Source organism: Magallana gigas, chromosome 1, assembly GCF_963853765.1.
Source record: "Magallana gigas chromosome 1, xbMagGiga1.1, whole genome shotgun sequence".
Classification (NCBI taxonomy): Eukaryota; Metazoa; Mollusca; class Bivalvia; order Ostreida; family Ostreidae; genus Magallana; species Magallana gigas.
In genome coordinates, this window is record NC_088853.1 from 21,112,942 (window position 1) to 21,132,891 (window position 19,950).

General features: G+C 33.1%; 2 protein-coding genes and 1 long non-coding RNA gene across 3 annotated transcripts in view; 2 read left to right on the forward strand and 1 right to left on the reverse strand.

Annotated features, from left to right (window-relative positions):
- LOC105333533 (D-beta-hydroxybutyrate dehydrogenase) overlaps positions 1-19,950 on the forward strand; it is a 359,470-nt gene that overhangs the window by 85,890 nt on the left and 253,630 nt on the right. The gene's annotated exons all lie outside the window — the stretch shown is intronic.
- The window catches only part of LOC136276483 (uncharacterized), a 45,217-nt gene that overhangs the window by 929 nt on the left and 24,338 nt on the right, over positions 1-19,950 (reverse strand). The window contains exon 2 of the long non-coding RNA XR_010714944.1: positions 11,023-11,190. This is a non-coding gene — a long non-coding RNA (uncharacterized lncRNA). The remainder of the gene's footprint in view (positions 1-11,022; positions 11,191-19,950) is intronic.
- LOC117689793 (uncharacterized) lies at positions 11,198-19,800 on the forward strand. Its single transcript, XM_034471831.2, has 9 exons — positions 11,198-11,658; positions 13,118-13,293; positions 13,806-13,902; positions 13,999-14,179; positions 15,113-15,198; positions 15,915-16,699; positions 17,131-17,270; positions 17,481-17,674; positions 18,238-19,800. The coding sequence occupies exons 1-9, from the start codon at positions 11,472-11,474 to the stop codon at positions 19,044-19,046; spliced, it is 2,655 nt and encodes an 884-aa protein (XP_034327722.2). The 5' UTR covers positions 11,198-11,471; the 3' UTR covers positions 19,047-19,800.

Below are 19,950 nucleotides of genomic sequence, written 5' to 3' on the forward strand. Positions count from 1 at the left end.
TTTTATATTTGCTTTATCCAACGAGTTGAAATGATGTATATATTCGCGAGGCTTGCCGAGCGAATATAACCATTTCAACGAGTTGGATAAAGCAAATATAAAATCACACAATTATAGATGTTCTATTTATCTCATAAAATTTGATTTATATTATGAAGCTTTTGAGACAGTCCTTTGTGTGACCCAAATTGGTTTTTTTTTTACCAAAGATTAAAAACGATGATGCAACGTTGTGTTATGCGGCTATTGTGACCTTGCGCAATACAATTTAGTACGTCATTCCTGAGATAAATCTAACTGTTTTAATGTAAAGTTTCACTGAAATAAACCTTAAAATAATTTTTTAGCTCTAGATTATTTTCTTAGAGCTTATTTACTTGATTAAATGGAAATTCCGATTAGAAGAGTTGAATAATCAAGTGTGTTGACATACACAAAGTTGCGAATGCTCGTTAGTTTGAATTGACTCTAACGAGGAACAGTTGTTGATGCATGATGTTTAATAAAACAAACACTAGGCTAGCCTTATGATTCGAAATTGAAAATAGTGAATAAGGATGCTTACTGGTGGTGGAATCAAAGTCTCATGAAACATTATTTCGGTAAGTTCTTCACTTGTATAGCCTATAAACACAACCAGAGCGCTCTGTTTTCATCGCGTCGTCAGGATGAATTCCTTGATAGTTAACGTAATTTGTAGTTTTATAAACTTCACAAAGCAAATTGAAAGTTTGAAGTGGGCTAAATTTATCAAAAATCTTGACAAACAAGAAAAAAGGGTCTTCTGGTTACGGTTATGAATAACTTTGCAACCCCCCCCCCCTCACAATAGCCCCCCTCCCCCCCCCCCCCCCCCCGGTTCCGACGCCTGTGCTACGCAGTTATGTGTTTTCCTTTATATTTGTAATTTAAATCTTTGACAAAATCAATTTTATATTAATTTTTGTAGTAGAAATAGTTATGTTGAAAGTACTAGCAAATCTTCGAAAAAAGGTTACTAAAGCGTTGAAGCGAGGGGCTGTGTCAAAAGTAGTTCCGACCGGAAGTATTTGATATAGCATCACCCGTGTGATATAGCAAAGGTTTATCACACGGGTAATATACACCACACGTATGAGATAAATAGCGTTATATACAGTAAAACAAAATCAGAGACGATGAAACAGTCTATATCAAACTATTTAACGAAGGTTTTAGTGACTTTATAAAATGTTTTTCTTTTTCCCTTCGTTCAATTGCATTGTCAGTATAAAGTTTATAAAACGGAAAAACTGAAAATTGTCCGTGGCCACAAATATCAAGATGTTCACTAAGTTTAATTTTTCTGTACTCGGGTTGATTGACGTGTTGTTTGTGTATACGAATACGGGTGCGTAGGGTTGTTCCAGTTTCTCCTATATAGAATTCGTTGCATCCGCTACACGTAATGTTGTATATAACATTTTTAGAGGCACAACACATGTTCGCATTAACAATAAAGTCCTTGTCCCCGAACTTGAACGATTTCCCGACTTTAATGTATTGGCAAGTTCCACAGCGGGGATCGTTACACTTGCTGACAGAATAAGATTGACGTTGAAAAGAAGACTTGCAAAGTATCCTTCGGAGATTCCTGGGTTGTCTTTTACTGTTGATGAAGTTATATTTTTTCAGCACTTCGGACATTTTTTCATCAGTTTGTAGAATGTTGTTAAGTTGACGTACGACTGGAATAATATTAATATCATTCAGATTATGCGTAGTTACGAGTGGTAATATCTTTAAATCAGAGGTGTTATTTTCAGGAGGATTAATAAGATTTTCCCTGTTCAGTGCTAATGCCTTTTTGATACCATCGTCTATGATTCCTACTGGATAACATTGTTTTATCAGGCTTGCTTTCAATTCATGCAAACGTTCATTTCTTTTTTCGTTGTCGCTAACTATGGTACATACTCGCCTTGCTAAGTTGTAAGGAATTGCGCGTTTAGTATGGCCCGGATGGCAAGAACTGAAATGAAAGTACTGATGGGTATCTGTTGGTTTGTAATACATGTCGGTGGTTATATTTTCTCCGCATTTAGAAATGAGCACATCCAAAAATGGAATACAGATCGCACTTTCATCTAGCGTAAAGTTGATGTTTGGATCCAGATTATTTACAATGTCTAAAAAGACTGTTAAATTGGCGTCGCTCTCGTTCCAGATGATAAAACAGTGATCAAGATATCTTTTCCATCCATTTTTTATATTTTGTGCGGTTTGATGGTTAAATTGCCGTCTAGCTTTTTCATACATTTTCTCTTCTAAGTATCCTAATGTGAGGGTGGCATAAGTAGGGGCCATTTTAGTCCCCATAGCCGTTCCTTTAAGCTGCAAATAATGTTTGCCGTTGAAAGAGAATGTGTTGTTTTTAAGGACTAAACTGCTTGCCTCTAGGATAAACTCTCTGCTGAAACGGCTGTTGATATTTTGTGGATATTTATTGATCCAGTATTTGAGGGCATTGATACCGAGATCTGTGGTTATGTTTGTATACAAATTTGTTACATCCATAGTGACCAACTTTGCATCTTGGTTAACTTTATCTGGTAAATATCTCAGAATATCAAGATCATCTCGAACATAACTTTTTACTTCTGAGCATAAGGGTTTTAGTAATATATCCATAAGATGACTCAGTCGTTGTGTTGGAGCGTTAGGTCCTCCCACTATAGGTCTAAATTTGAGATCGTCCGGTTTCATAGAAGTAATATATGCATTATTTTGCATTTTGATGGCATTAGTAATTGTTTTAGACTTATGTATCTTAGGAAGTCCATAAAAGACACTTTCCCGGAAATCAAAATCCGTTAAAAAAATCCGCTTCTTTGGTTGTTATATCGGAGGAAGTCTGGTGGTCTTTAAGTAATCGTTTCACTTTTTGAATGGTTGTTTATCATTGTTCTCAGCTATTTCGCAATAAAACTCAATGTTGTTAAGCATCTCCAGTATTTTATTTTTGTAGTACTCTGCGTCCATAACTACTACTGCTCCTCCTTTGTCCGCCTCTTTGATTACGATAGAATCATCATTGAGCAACGATTTGATAGTATTTCCTTCTGATTTTAATAAATTATGCTGTCTTTTATTTTTAGGGGTGTTATCTTCAGTTGATAGACTTTCAAGAGTATCACAAACTGTATCTAGGAGAGCATTTCTTCCCTTTTTAGGATAAAAGTTAGATTTGTTTTTGACAAGACTTGTTTCAGTTATATTTTCTTCGTCATCGTCACTATGGAAATATTCGGCTAGTCTCAATTTTCTAGTATATTCCTTAATGTCTGTAGTTAAATCCTGAGGATTACTTTCATTTGGCGTTGGTGTAAATTTTAATCCTTTTGAAAGTAAGTTTATTTCAGCTTCGTTCAATGATCTATTTGACAGGTTAATAACTTTGGGGTCTACTATTTCCGCCCTGTCCTCTGTCCTTGTAGATATCGGTTGTTCGGATACCTTTGGCCTTGGCTTGGTTTGCCTCCTCCTAAAAAATAATGATTAGCCTTTCTGCCGATGTAGGTCGTTCCATTCCTCCTTAATAAATTCCCGGATGAATGATAAGAATTCCCATTGTTTTGGCCATTATATCTGTTTTGCGGAAATTGTCTTTTTCCTACTGGTTTTCTTATCAGTGGTTGATAAAATGTGTTTCTGTTGGCATTCGAATTCCTTTCAAACGGAGATTTTCTCCGAAGGATACTTTGCAAGTCTTCTTTTCAACGTCAATCTTATTCTGTCAGCAAGTGTAACGATCCCCGCTGTGGAACTTGCCAATACATTAAAGTCGGGAAATCGTTCAAGTTCGGGGACAAGGACTTTATTGTTAATGCGAACATGTGTTGTGCCTCTAAAAATGTTATATACAACATTACGTGTAGCGGATGCAACGAATTCTATATAGGAGAAACTGGAACAACCCTACGCACCCGTATTCGTATACACAAACAACACGTCAATCAACCCGAGTACAGAAAAATTAAACTTAGTGAACATCTTGATATTTGTGGCCACGGACAATTTTCAGTTTTTCCGTTTTATAAACTTTATACTGACAATGCAATTGAACGAAGGGAAAAAGAAGAACATTTTATAAAGTCACTAAAACCTTCGTTAAATAGTTTGATATAGACTGTTTCATCGTCTCTGATTTTGTTTTACTGTATATAACGCTATATAACTTTATTCCATGATTGTTTCCTTCAATAAGCATTATGACGTCATAGTATTATTGTTGACGTTATCACTAGGTAACGTAATTACGTCATAGTTTTAACGACTGTAAAACGTCTGAAGATTTTTAACAATGAAAGCGCTTATGTTTTGCAGTTAGTGTTGCTTTTTTTCTTTTATTATATATATATATATATATATATATATATATATATATATATATATATATATATATATATATATATATATATATATATATATATATATATATATATGACATGACTTCACTATGGTTGAAGTGCTCGAATAACGTCGTCCTTTTTTTTAATCGAAAAAATTAATATAGCTTATATGTATTTACATATTGATTAAACAGAATCACAATTTTCCTTCTTATTATATGTCAATCGATACATGCGGTAAAATCGGTTGGAGCAATACTACTATCTCACTACTTTATTACATGATTATTAAAAATGGTATACGTGTATTTCTTGATTTAAGATAAAAACAAAACAAGAAAAACACAATATTTCATGGAGAAAATATTGCTATAATCATATTCTTTTCGATTTTATAGTGTTTTGTCGGGTTCTCAACAATAAAAACAACAACAAATTTTCCAATTATTATACAATTTGCACGTTCAATGGCATATTGAATCAAAGCAGTCCATAACTTAAGGTTTTAGAAGCAGTTTTCGATTTGAGCATTCATAAAACTATCGATGCATTTTAAATATGAAGTTATATGGGGTAGTGTTGTTCGGATTTTTATAAAAGAAACAACGGCTGAGAAATAGAATTATAGGTTTACATACTATTTAGCAAATATTACATAAAGTTAAACATCTGCTCCAAACAAAATCATCTCGTTCATTCTTCAAAAATCACAATACACTTTTTCATTTTAAGTGAATATTTCAATCTTGTTCTCAAACAAGATATAGATGCCTACAACTATGTTATTATAAACAATCCAAAGGCAAGAGAAATATATTATGTACGAATTGCAGTTAGTTGATGACAACAGGGTCTTAAACACAGGTAAAACAATATTTACATGGGAAACAAAGCCTTTAAAGCAAAGTCGCCTTGATTATATTTTGATTTCAAATAGTCTAATATATTAAAATTGTTTTTATATTAAATCATGCTACGTATTTGGCCATTCTATTGTTATTTTAGACTTTTGAAAGAGGAAGGGGGCTTTTAATGAAAGTTAATGACAGACATAGTTGTTATTGATTAAGTTAAGGAAACTACAGAGTTAAGAGTCAGTATGCATACAATTCTGATATTCATACATGTTTTAGTAAGGATATAGATGACAGTATATTTCTATATGTGCTTCTTGTGGAAATAAGGGTCTCTATATTTCATATTCATATCATTAGAAACAGGAAGGATAAAATATTTAAAATCTCCCTAACCAGTGAAATAACATCCTTAGAATCTCAAGAACACATTCAACCTGAACTAATAGAAAAAATAAAATCTTGAAAAATGAATAAGGCCATTTGATAAGATCTTGAGCAACATGGATCAAATAGGGAGAAAAACCAACAAAATAGTTTCAAAATTTAGAATTAAGGAATCGTTAGAAACTGCAATCTCTAAAGAAGTTTTTGAGATTCTAAAAAATAAGAAAAATAATAAATCACCAGGTTGTGATGTAATTTTTCATCCTAAATGCAATAAATTTTTTTTTTGAAAAAATGAGCTTCCCATTTTTCAGAGATTGGGACTTTTTTATGTTTACCAAAAGGTGAAAGACTAAGTATTTAAAAAACTGGAGACCCATCACTCTTCTGAATGTTCTCTTTAAGCTTATATCAGAATGTATTAGTTATCGAATAAAGTCTACACTATATTATGTCATATCTGATACACAAACAGGTATTCTTAAAGGTAAATATATTGGAGAAAATTCTAGAACGTTCTATGATTTAAAGTCGTGCAATGAAATTAAAAACATACCAGGTCTTTTAGTTCTGTTTTACTTTAAGGAAGCCTTCGACTCCTTTATATAATAGTAAATGTACAAATCTCTAGAATACTTTGGATTTGGAAATAATAAACTGGATAAAGATTATCAACAAAAATTATTTAAGGCTTCTGTTTTACAATGTGGCTTCCTGTCAGAACAGTTCAAATTCCAAAGATGATGTAGACAGCGGGACCCAGTAGCTCCTTATTTATTCTTGATATGTGCAGAAATTATAGTTATTCTCAATAAACAAACCTTTGATATTAGAGGTATAATTGTCAATGGCAACGGACATATGATTTCTAGGTATACAGATGAGACTTTATTTATTTTAGATGGTTCACCAATATCACTTGTCGAAGCTCTTGAGACTTTTTTCACTCATTTCAGGTTTGAAGATAAACATCTCTAAAACAAGAATTGTATTGATAGGTTCTAAAAGCAATAGACCCAATAGGACATGTCGCTCACTTGAGCCGTACTTGCTTTATATGGACGTTCAATAAAAAAATGGCAATTTAAAAAGTTCACCGGGATATGAAGTTGGTTGGTCACATGATCAAAACTTGTGAAGCCCAAAGGGCTTCTGAGTAGATTAGATCACGTACCAACCAACTTCATATCCCGGTGAACTTTTTAACATTACTGTTTATTACCAATATTTACGTTTGAAAAAGACAAATCGTTCAGAAGTGTTAAAATTACCGAGATTTTAAGTTTACAATAACCCAAGCGACAAGCGATAAGCGCGTGATTTGATAATTGTGGCGTCACAAAAAATTTCATTTTAGAAATAAACAGCAATGTTAAAAAGTTCACCAGGATATTAAGTTGGATGGTCACGTGATCAACTCCTGTGAAGCCTGTAGGTCTTCTCGGTAGATTTGATCACGTACCAACCAACTTCATATCCCGGTGAACTTTTTAACATTGCTGTTTGTGACTTATATTTACGTTTGAAAAAAGAGAAATCGTTCAAACTGTTAAAATTTTAAGTTTACAATAATCCAAGCGACAAACGATAAGTGCGTGCTATGATCATTGTGACGTCATGAAACAGTTCATACAGAATTGAACGTTTTCGCTATTTTACTGCAGTATAAGTTCATATAAGGAAACTTATTTACAAATGAAAATATACAGAATTTAACGTTTTCGCTTTTCTTTAGGTTCATATAAGGAAAAATTTCTGGAATTGTAAATATAGGATATGGTGACATGTGGCCCAATTGGTAGACTAAACAAAAATGAATATCCGAATTTTACACTTATTTTTGCACATACTTAATCTTTGACATATTTACCTTTATGGAATACAATTTTTTTTACCGAAAATAAGATCGTATGCAATATAAAAAACTAAATTTTCAGTTGGTGTTCACGGTTTACTTCAGGTTCCTTTTATAATAGCCCCCCCCCCCCCATCACTTTACAAGAACAAAGCTGTCAATGTGACCGGGTTTTCTTTTATTTGAACTATATCCATAATTCATGTCAACCCTGAATTGATAAACACTACCAAATTTCGAGTGTAATGGAGTACTATATATGCAATATTTTGCCCCAAAATGAATAAGTTAGAAAGCTGGTATTTTTTTTTTTTTTTTTTTTTTAGAAATTATCAGAAATCAAAGTCCTAGCAATATGTACACCTCTGATAAATGAACAAATGATCAGGAAAAGAACAACTTCCTATCTTGAAAACTGTGTACTCAAACTATGTTTATCTATTAATATGAAAAATGTCCAGATTATCTGTTTTGAAACGCCCCCTCTACCGCTTTAGGTTTCAATACACATCCCAAAATAAAAAGTATAGGGGGATTTTGCATTGCATTAGCCATTATTTAGCCGGGATGATAACGTTGAAAAACTGCGCAAAGTTTCCTTAGTACTTCCAAATAGAGAAAAGATGTAAAAATTCCCTATTATAAATCTCTGTAAGAAATTTGTTTTCGTCCCTGTAAACTTTTATGAGAGAAAAGGAATAATTTGTAAATGAAGATTTCTTCGATATTTTCCATTTCATCAATTACAACTGTACTTCTTTCAAAGTTATGTGCATTTTTATTAAAAATCATCAACAAGTGGGAGCAATAACTTTGGACAAACTATAGTTATTGTTTTTTATTTTTTTAAATCCTTATGTGAAAGTAGAAAAGTGTACCTCAATGTACCACCATGCTTTGTGCCAAATTTGGTTGAAAATGGCCAAGCGGTTTTAGAGAAGTTCAAAATGTAAAGAGGTTTACAGACGAACAGACGGACAAACTGTGCTCAGAATAGCTAACGAGCTTTCAGCGCAGGTGAGGTAAAAACTTCTAATGATGTTTTTCACCATTCACGTTGAAAACTTGATTGGGGCTCCACTTCTTTTCATATACTTCGAATAGAATTATCTGTTGATTTAGATCAAATGACATCAATAAAGTACAACAAACAATTGCCAAAAATATTTTTCTCCAATTCAACAATGAAGGAGGAGAATTTTAACTCTCAATGGTCGCATCACAGTTTAAAGAAGTTTCATTATTTCAAAACTTAACAATATTTGTATATCACTTCCAAATTCAAAACAAGATGTCATTTCATCTCTAATGAAATACCTGTTCGAATTTATCTTGAAATCAAAGTGTGGTAAGCAGAGGAGAAACTCTATTATCTAAAATTGGTTTTAAAATGGTTAACATTTCTAACTTTATGGCATCTCTTAATGTTCATGGATTAAGAAATCAACTCAATACTACAAAATATGGATGGACTTTTTGTTTTATCAATAAATGGTTATGACTTTGCATACAAACTTATTGATTTTGGTGATGATTTCCTATCAGGCATGGTTGTTCGCAGAAATATTATTTTTTGGCAAGATGTTTTAAATTCATTGTTCTGTTATAGTAAGAAAATTATCAAAAGCTCATTAAATACCAAGAATGTTTTCAATATCCCTTTGTGGCACAACTGTAATATAACAACTGCATGTAAATATGTATGTATCAAAGATTGCTATATGAAATGGGTTAAAATCATTGGAGATTTTTAAAATAACAAAAATAGAAACATATTACCAAGAATAGATTTTACTGAAGGATTCCATTTTTCATATATACTTCCAATGTTATATAATAGTGTAATGTGTGTAATATCGAAATACTTGACATATTTGTTTATTAATATGTCTACTTTGAAGAGACTGCACTGCATTTATTTAAAGAAAAAGTATATAGCATATATACACATGTTTAACCTCAAATGATTGCGTACCTACATCTATCAACAAATGGAATGCTGAGCTATGTGATATTTTGCCAAATGATCTATGTGTACACGATGTTTTTAAAATAATATGTTTTTGAACTACCAACGATTCAACTGTCAATTGGTTACAATATAGAATTCCATACATTCCATACATTTTTTCCTGTTAAATATTATCTAAAGCAAATCAGAATTACTACCTCTGACTGCTGTACGTTTAGTAATGATATGTCTGAAACTACACAACATGTTTTTACAACATGCAAAAAAATGCAACCTCTATGGAAGCACATACAATACTTAAATATGATAAATGCTACAGAAATGTTAGTTTTGATGTCTGTAATGTATTATTTGGTGTTTATCCCCTTGATTGGGAGAACAAAATTCTAAAATTTGTAATCCTATATTCAAAACAATATTCATTTTTAAAACAATAAAATAAGACTATATTGCTAAACTGAAAAACATTTGTGGTCTGGTTTAGCTAGTAATGGGAGGAAAAGTACAGTTACTTAAATGAATCACCTCCCAATGGATATATTCCAGAGCTTGCATAGGAATAGTAATAAACAACATATTTTAATATAAAGTGGTTTTATGAAGACATATTTACATTTTCAACAGTCTTTGTGATAATATTAGGAATCAATTTTGAACCTAAAAACCCAATAACTTTATAAAACATGACTAGCACAAATTGGGCGTGTCTTATAGCATAACCACAAAACGATTTTGGCTGCGCAGCGTAGTAATACACAGTACATATCATGTGCTACATAGAATCAAAGTACTGAAGAACTGACGGGAGTTGATTTTGTTGATGTTTATTATTTTAAAACCAATGATAATTAATTTTGCAGAACCAGTACATGTAGTTTCTAATGTGAATTACGCACATTTTTATAATATGAATTTTTGGACGTTTTCGACGAGAATGTCGAGAACCCCCCATATGAATCATGTTAAATATATTTAAAGATAAAATTAATTCAATCAAACTATGTATCAGTAATAGAAATATTTCTCGAAAATGTATGGATCAAAGCAATATTGAGCTCTAGTCTCGTTCAACCAAACGCTCGGCTGACACGGATTTACGGAGACAGCCGAGCGTCGAGTTGAACGAGACTATATTGAACTCTGGCGTAGGAATACATACGACTACAAAACATATTTGAATTGTTCGTACCATTTAAAATCTGACTATTTTCAAGGTATTTATAAATACTTTTTCCTTGAAAAACAATGCTTTAGCATACTTTACATCGAATTATTATAACTATTATTTTCAAGAACTAAGTCTTGTCAGCAGCAGTGATTTGTGCTGAGGTCCAAACACTGTTTCACTTTCGGTTTGTCTGAGTAACTGCATAGGAGAGTTGATTAAAATCAACTCCCAAAAAGTGGTTTAAATATACTGTTTTTTTTAAATGTACGAACGGAAATGATAAAAATAAAAGTAATACGGAATCGTTCTTTGAATATTATGAGATAATAATTTCGCTCGGAACGTGGTCAAATCTATCATAGATGACTTCAATTAAACCATTGGTATTTGTTTTATAATTTAGTATTTCAACTTACTTTGGTTCCAATGCAAATGATTCCAACCACGCCGTTATCAAAATGAGAGTCTGCGTTTTCCAACAGAAGTTCTATTGCATGTTGACCAAGAAGTGGTTTTGGTACATATTTCCAAATAAACGGTGGTCCTTCAAATTTCCCAACTTTAAAGTCTGTTTCTTTTTTCGCCTTAAGGAAGTATGGGACTCACGATTTTGAATCTACCGCGCAACTCCGAATGACGTAAACCAATTCGCAGTCGTTAAATCTGTTGGTTCACTACTAAGCTATTAAATTACAGATTTTATCGTAGAAATGATTTTATAGCCTCTATTTACAATATAAACAAAAATAAATGATTAAAAAGTTTAATCTAACGCAAAAGCCTTATTTTACGACATAAAAATCGGTTTTCGGCAATGTAAACAGATGGGTAGTGACAGCTCGTCTGCCACTATCATTTTGCCACAATGCGGAGGAAACGTGGGTTTGAATCAACTAAGAAGATTACAAAGTACGTAAATGTTGCTAATGCCCAGAGGAAACGATGGTCTAGTGCCCAAACAGACGCTATAGAACAGACTGATCACAGTTACGTTGATCTGCAGTTGCAGGAAGATGAAGATGACACGACGCCAGCGAAAGCGATCTGTCTGGGTATGTCCTACATTCTTGAGACTTGTAAATTGAGTAAAAGAAATTGTGATTTTAGAATAAAAGCAAGTGGAGCTAAGAAATTAACATTTTTATCTAAATTGATATGTGCATTGCATCGAACATTGATTTGTTTTGTTCTATGTATACATGTAGTATACCAGCGTAATGCACATGTGTTTAATCATGCGGTTTATTGGGTATTTGGCTCATGGATATTTACGTATGAGCAAAGGCTCAAGCATCTGTGGTGCCTAATGCCATAAATAAAAAAAAATAATTATAAACATTCATAAAAATTAATCTGAAGTATAAATCGGATTTTGTATATGTATCAATGAAAAAAATACAGATTGAACACCTTAGATAATTATATTTACATATTCCACATATTGAACACCTTAGATAATTATATTTACATATTCCAGTGTCTTTGTCTGTTATATTAACACTACAAATCGATTTTATAATGTACATGCAGACCAATAGGTATTGTTAGGGGCAAGCAGGGTTTGCATATTTAATCAAAAGAAATGAAATCCATTTAAAAATACATCAATATTTATATATTTAATAGTACAACTGCTGAAAATTACATAATTATATCTTTGAATAGCCTATTACAAATTGTTAATTTTGAGTGGGGCCTGATCAAATCTATCAGGAATAAAAATTGATTTAAATAATTGTTATATTATGTCCAGACTAAAATTGACAACTCAAAATACTTAAAAAATGATTCCGTATTCCTTAGATATTTGTTATTGGTATATGTTATTGGACAACTAGAAGTAAAGAATAATTATTTACTGTCCTTATCTAATATTAACAGTAATACTATATCCCTTGCCCAGAAAATATAAATGTCTGTCAACTCAAGACTGATGTTCAATGTTATATCTGATTTAAAGTCCGCATTTTTATGCATTGTAATACATGTACCAGGTATATGTACATATTGATAAACTTTGTTTTTTTTGTGTGGTGGTTTTTTTAATAGTTCATCACATTTACATTATATAAACATCACATAAAAGTTTACAAAAATATATCAATAATTCCCAAAATATGAAAGGATATATAAGTTGAAGAATGAGAAAAAGATGGGGATTATGATGTTGAGAGAGAGAGAGAGAGAGAGAGAGAGAGAGAGAGAGAGAGAGAGAGAGAGAGGAGAGAGAGAGAGAGAGGGGGGGGGACAGAGAAGGGAGATCACCGTACTAATTTTGAAATGAAAATAAAAAGCTTGTCAAGATCGAGCATATATATATTGTAATCAGACTATTGAATAAATGATGTTTTCTAGTATATTGATTGAAATATTTATTATACATGTAATTTGCCTATTGTTATACGGAACAACTTCTTATTAATATTTTTTCATGGTGCCAAAAATATTTGAATGGGAAAACTTCAAGATAATAAGCACAGATCTGTTTATTTATAATGCTTAATATTACAGATGTTGACCATGAAGAGGTTGTTAAAACGTCTGATTGTGGTTGGAGACAGGGGAGGAGAGTGGTGGAATTGGGGGTGTTAGCAGATGCATTGAAGGCATGCATGGAATGTGGCTTGCCTTTGCAACTTTCACATGCTGTAAATATCCAGACTTATGGACTTTCAGCAATACTAAAGGTAAATTGTATTCGTCAAGATGCCAACTTTTGTTTTTATTCCACATGTTTTTGCCAATTTCAAGTTAATAAAGGTATATCTAGTACAGTGGGTGTGTATATATATAATTATAAAATTATAATTTATAAATTATAATTGAAACAGTGTTTTAAAAGTTTTTTATTATATATATATATATATATATATATATATATATATATATATATATATATATATATATATATATATATATATATATATATACACACACACCGGACACTGCGATATTTTTTGGATTTAACTATATAGATATAATAAAAAGAAAAAAAGCAGCACTTAACTGCAAAACATACATAAGCGCTTTCGTTGTTAGAAATCTTCATCTTCAAAACTTCTGAAGATTTTTAACAATGAAAGTGCTTATGTTTTGCAGTTAGTGTTGCTTTTTTTCATTTATTATATTTTTACCGAACACTGAGAAAATACTTTTGTGATTTGATATATTTAGTCATGGTATATTATTTTTCCTTTAGATACCTTGCTCCAATACAAACTGTGGACAAATGAACCATGTACCTACAGGAAAAAAGCATGGCCGTGTGTGGGATGCGAACACAAAACTAGCAGCTGGTATATAAAATGCAAATGAAATTTCTAAATGGAATTTTCACTCTACAAAATTTTGTTTTATTATTTATATCCTTTTTCAATCATCTCCTTTTTCAGCAATGGTTCACTCAGGAGTAGGAGAAAGGCAAGTCAACAGTCTCCTTTCAACATTGAATATACCAGCAGTCTGTCACAAAACACTCTCTCGTCGTCAGAAGGAGATTGGTGCTGCTGTTAATTTTGTTGCCCAAGATTCAACAGAGAGAGCTTTGAAAGAAGAAATAGATCTAACAGAGAAGTATGATCAAATTTTCAAATGCATTTTTAGTTCACAGAGTCAATCAGCTAGCGTTCCATTTTAAATTCCTTTGTTATTTCATTTATGAAGTAACAAAGATTTTGTGTAGCATCTGCGAAAAAGGGATTTAATTTTTATAAGGCATAGAATAAGGCATATCTCATATACCACAGTTTAACACCCACCATCACTTTACTGAACACTTCTATTTGATAAATGAATGACATGATACTCGATCCTCTGGTCAGATCACACATACACTTTGTTAAAAAAAATGTTATGATATCAGTCTGCATGTGCCTTAAAATTTATCTTGTTTTATCTTAAACTAAAATGTCAAAATGTAATGGATGGAAACGCATCAGGTGACTGACCTCAATATTTCTATATAGTTGATAAGTAGCGAATAATTGTTGGAATCATGGCAGTATGTGGAAACATCCTGTTATATTTTCATTCCACATAATCTTGGCTTGTAAAGTGTGTTGAAAGCTACGGCAGTTATAACAGTGTAATGCACACAGGGTACTCAAAGGTTAAATGACAAGGTTTATTATGACGTCACAAAGGTTGCATGATCGAATGCTATAAACTACAACATCACAAGCGAAAATCAAAGTTCACGCTTGTGGCTGTTAGAGTGGCTCTTCCATTAATATGAACTTACTCTTAGGACAAGATAGGAATTTTAAGGTATAAATCACATGTGCAGACTAGACAAGAAGTTTAAAAAATGTAAATATAAGCATTAAATCATGATTTTTTGAAAGATACAGTCTCATAACTGCAGCAATGTGTGCATACTCATTGAAATCATACATGTACTTTCATATTTCATAATTTTTGTAATTACTGATGCAAATTTTTAAAATAGTTTCATTTAGTAATGTTACATGCTGACTAGTACTATTAATTGCCTTTTTTAATTACTAGGAACAGGGAAAAAGATGGATTGATTGTTAGTGTTGATGCTGGTTGGCAGAAGAGAGGGAGTGGGAGGTCATATGACAGTTTGTCAGGTATTTGATAAATATATATAAACTACATTGGTAATACTGTGATTGGTTCAGTTTGTGAACGTCATCACCCCTGGGTCAGGGGTTCAAGTTCTAGGGTGGGACCAATATGAAAATAAAGTGAAAATGTATTCAATCTTAGATAAAATTCCTCTCCACAACACCCCTGCGAATGTTATTGTCATTTAAAATTTAGACCACATGATTTTATTTGACCCTTTCAGTTACGCAGTAAAAATCATGCCTCGTGTTTATTCATCCTCAGGTAGTGCAGATTCAAGTTTGTTCAAATCATGGTCCCCAAGGGTAGGGTGGGGCCACAATGGGGGAATGAATTTTTATATAAGAATGTATATAGAAAATCTTTTAAAAATCATCTTCTTAAAGGTTATTATGATAGAAAAGCTCAAACTTTTGTGGAGGCATCCTCAGGTAGTGTAGATTCAAGTTTGTTTAAATCATGTTCCCCAAATTATTACATAGGAATATATAGAGAAAATCTTTAAAAATTTTCTTCTCAAAAACTATTTGGCCAATTAAAAGCTCAAATTGGAGTTGAAGCATCCTCAAAAATAATGAAAAATCCTCATAATGAAAAATATGATGATGACAGGGAAATATGAAGTTTAATTTCCCTGGCACATTATTGTATAGAACCAATCAGATGTCGTGTTGCATAAAATAATCATATTGAGTAATATCAAATGATGCTATTTCAGGTCATTCATCTATGATTGGGACACTATCAGGAAAAATAGTCAACTGTTCAACAAGGTCCAAATCCTGTCACATATGTAGTCTGTATACCAATTCAACTCCCCCACCACACGATTGCAGTATCAACTGGCACGGAAGCGCAAAAGGCATGGAGAGTGACATGATAGAGGAGATGGTGAAGGATGTGAATGAGGGGTCTGTCCATGTGAAAGCAATAGTTGGTGATGAGGACAGCACTACAATTTCCAGACTTCGGACAAATATTGACACAAATATTGGCAAAATATCAGATGCCAATCATGTGAAAAAAATCTTTGGGAACCATCTGTACTCAGTGAAAAAACAACACAAAACTTTAACTTTCAAAGTTATTCAATATCTCAAACGATGTTTTAACTTCATCCTTGCCCAAGGAAAAGGAGATGCTGCCAAGATAAGCCAAGGACTCAAAGCTCTTTCCCATCATCCTTTTGGAGATCACAGTCAGTGTATGTCTAGCTGGTGTCGATTCTTGGCAAATCCAAAGGAAAAGTATCACTCCCTGCCCCATGGTAAAGCCTTATCTGACATACAGTTACAGGGTACCATCCATAACATGATGGAAACATATGCAGCAAATTCTGAAAAGTTGGCAACCCTAGGAAGCACCCAAGGAAATGAAAGCTTCAATCGATTAGTGGCATCCAAAGCTCCAAAGGCAAACCACTATAGCTCCTCATGTAGTTTGAAATACAGAGTAGCTGCAAGTGTTCTGCAGAAGAACGAAGGACACAGATATGTAATGCATGTAAGTGATTTTATAAATGCATAATAACTTTAATGATTTTATTTTTTCCTACTCATTTGACCCGGTGTAATTTAATCAAGCGAAATTAACCATCATGATATTTAAAATATTGCACAAATATCCTTGAACATATATGGGATGGGGGGGGGGGTGGTAGGGTAGTCTTACCTATAACTTCTTTTTCTTTATTTCGTTATTTCATATAAAATTATACATACTCCCAAAAAGGGGGGGGGGGTGCATCTCCATGATAATTCAATTTTTTATATTTAAATTTACAAAAATTCTTGTTGCAAGAAAAAGTGGAGGGGGGGGCAGGCCTGTCCCCCCCCCCTCCCCCTCTCACCTGATGCTAAGTCCCTGTTACAATATTAAGAGTTTTTGGACAGCTTTCAATTTTAAGTGTTTTGAATATTTGATATGTTTTTCAGGTCAACCGTCGCCTAGGACTATCACCAGGCTACTTTACTGAGAGATTAGCTAAAATTAGAGATCTTCAGCACAAAAAGAGGAAAGCTATTGCCACTTCCTTCAAGGCCAAACAAAAAAGACGACTACTGAAATCTAAAAGGTGCATTATATAATGTTTTTCTCTACATTTCTTTCTTTTCCTATCAGTGTGTCAAAAAATGTGTATCTTGTTCTTAAATTAAAGCTTTTTCCTTACAATTGAGGTAAAAAATAACTGCAATATTGATAAAATACATTATGAATTATTTCCATGAACAACATATACTGTATTTGTATTTTTGTCTGACCTTTGACAATAAAAATCTTACAGACAACAAGGCAATGCAACACAGGAAGTCAGAGAGGGTATAACTTATGCAGAGGGAGTAAACTTTGAAGTTATACAACCCACTGATGTGCAGGAAATACCTCCCCCAACTTCTCAGCCATCTTTGGAAGCACTTCCAGTGAAAGAACATGAATCTCAGGATGAAGTTATATTTGATATTGAAGCAACAGGTCTAGGTAATTGCAATTTGATTTTACTTTTTCAAAACAGACACTCATAAGGGACATTGTTTGGATGCAGGTCATGCCAATCAATATGAGGGCTCGCTCTGTTGCCTTTCTTAAATAATCAGCCTTATAATCCATCTGAAATCACTTGTTCCGAACACATATTCTCTTCTCTCGGTCCTTTTCAGCTCATACTCTCATACTTTATACATGTACTTAGATAATGCTTTTAGGTAAATGTTGTGCAGTGACCTTGAACCACATTTCCAGGCAAAATGTAAAGGTCATAGCAGATCTTAAGACTATAAGTTATCTCCCAATGGCTCACTCAGATTAAATCAATAGAATGCCTATAATAGTTAATGGATTTGCACTGACCCCGTATTCAAGACTATAAGTCATAGGTGGCTAAGATCTTATTTATGAATAATCATATCTGAATGCTTTACATCATAATGTTCTTTACATAAGCAGGGCACTTTCAGTTTGGTCATCACCAAGTGATGTATAGTTGCCGATAATTTTCTTTCTTTATTTACGGTATGCTAACACAGCTCTGTTTCATATTTCAGCAAGAACTTCACACATCCTGCAGATATCTGCGATTCAACAGGGTAAACAATTCAACGAATACATTCTCCCTAAACGACCAATCAGTAAGAAAGCAGAGGAAATAACGGGTATAACAATGAATGGTGTGAAGATGTATCATAACAACAAAGAGGTTTTTCCCGTGTCAATCAGAGTTGGACTATCCCGCTTTATTGACTTTCTAAACAAAGATTCGTGTAAGAAATCTGTCATCACTGGACACAATATTTTATCATATGATATCCCAGTATTGCTGAACGCACTTAATAACTGTGAAATAGCCAACTCATTTTCTGATGCAGTTATTGGATTATGTGACACTCTTCAGCTTTTCAAAGCTGCCCATCCTGGATTGAAATCATACTCACAGGTTAATCTTTATCAGCATTTTTTGGAAGAGGAATACGCAGCCCATGACGCTTTACAGGATGTTGTAGCACTTAATAGGCTGATAAATCATGTGAATCCAAATCCTGAGATGAAGCAGAAGTTGACATACTCCTTTGAGTCCTTTATTAAGAGATTGAATTTTAATGAAGAGGCCAAAATCAAAATATTGTCTCTTTCTCCTCTAACAGATTCGAAAGCGGTCTCAAAAGGAATGTGTCATACAATTGCTTACAGTGGTTTAGCTTTTGAACATCTCAAGCTTGCTTTTAATAGAAATGGGCGACAGGGAGTTATGGATGTATTGACGGAAGAAGTAAATGGAAAGGCGCGAGTGACGCGTTCCAAAAAAGTGGTGGATTCCATCTCTGATTACTTTCAGTGCAAAGCTTCAGAAATTTAAAGTCACAAAGTGTCTTTCGCACAGATAACTCTTGATTTACAACTTTTTTCTGTGGTCATACATATGTTTCTACAATTATTGCTGTTTTTGCAATTGTATATATAAGATTTGAAATTGTAGTTTTAATGGGAGTGTTGATTCGGGGGCAGTAACTGTCCGTTCCAAAATTTGTGTAACATTTGAAATTGTAAAATTTATGTAATTTTGATGGGCATGTTGATTCGGGGGCGGAAATTGTCCGCTCCCAAATTTGTGTAAGATTTGAAATTGTAAAATTTATGTAATTTTGATGGGCATGTTGATTCGGAGGCGGAAATTGTCCGCTCCCAAATTTGTGTAAGATTTGAAATTGTAATTATGTAATTTTGTTGGGAGTGTTGATTCGGGGGTGGTAATTGTCCGCTCCAAAATCTGTGTAACATTTGAAATTGTAATTATGTGTATTTTGATGGGAGTGTTCATTCGGGGGCGGTAATTGTCCGCTCCAAAATCTGTGTTACATTTGAAATTGTAATTATATGTAATTTTGTTGGGAGTGTTGATTGGGGGTTGTAATTGTCCGTTCCAAAATTTGTGTAACATTTGAAATTGTAATTATGTGTATTTTGATGGGAGTGTTCATTCGGGGGCGGAAATTGTCCGCTCAAAAAATTTGTGTAAGGTTTGAAATTGTAATTATGTGTATTTTGATGGGAGTGTTCATTCGGGGGCGGAAATTGTCCGCTCAAAAAATTTGTGTAATGTTTGAAACTGTAGGCTAATCTTTCATGTAAGAAGTCACGAAATATGAAGCAAACTATCTAGTTTAACCTTCAGTAAGCAACAAATTCTACTCATAAAGTCAGCGACAAAATGCACCAAATCTCTTGATCACAACTCTAACCCTAAAGTCAGCGACAAAAGG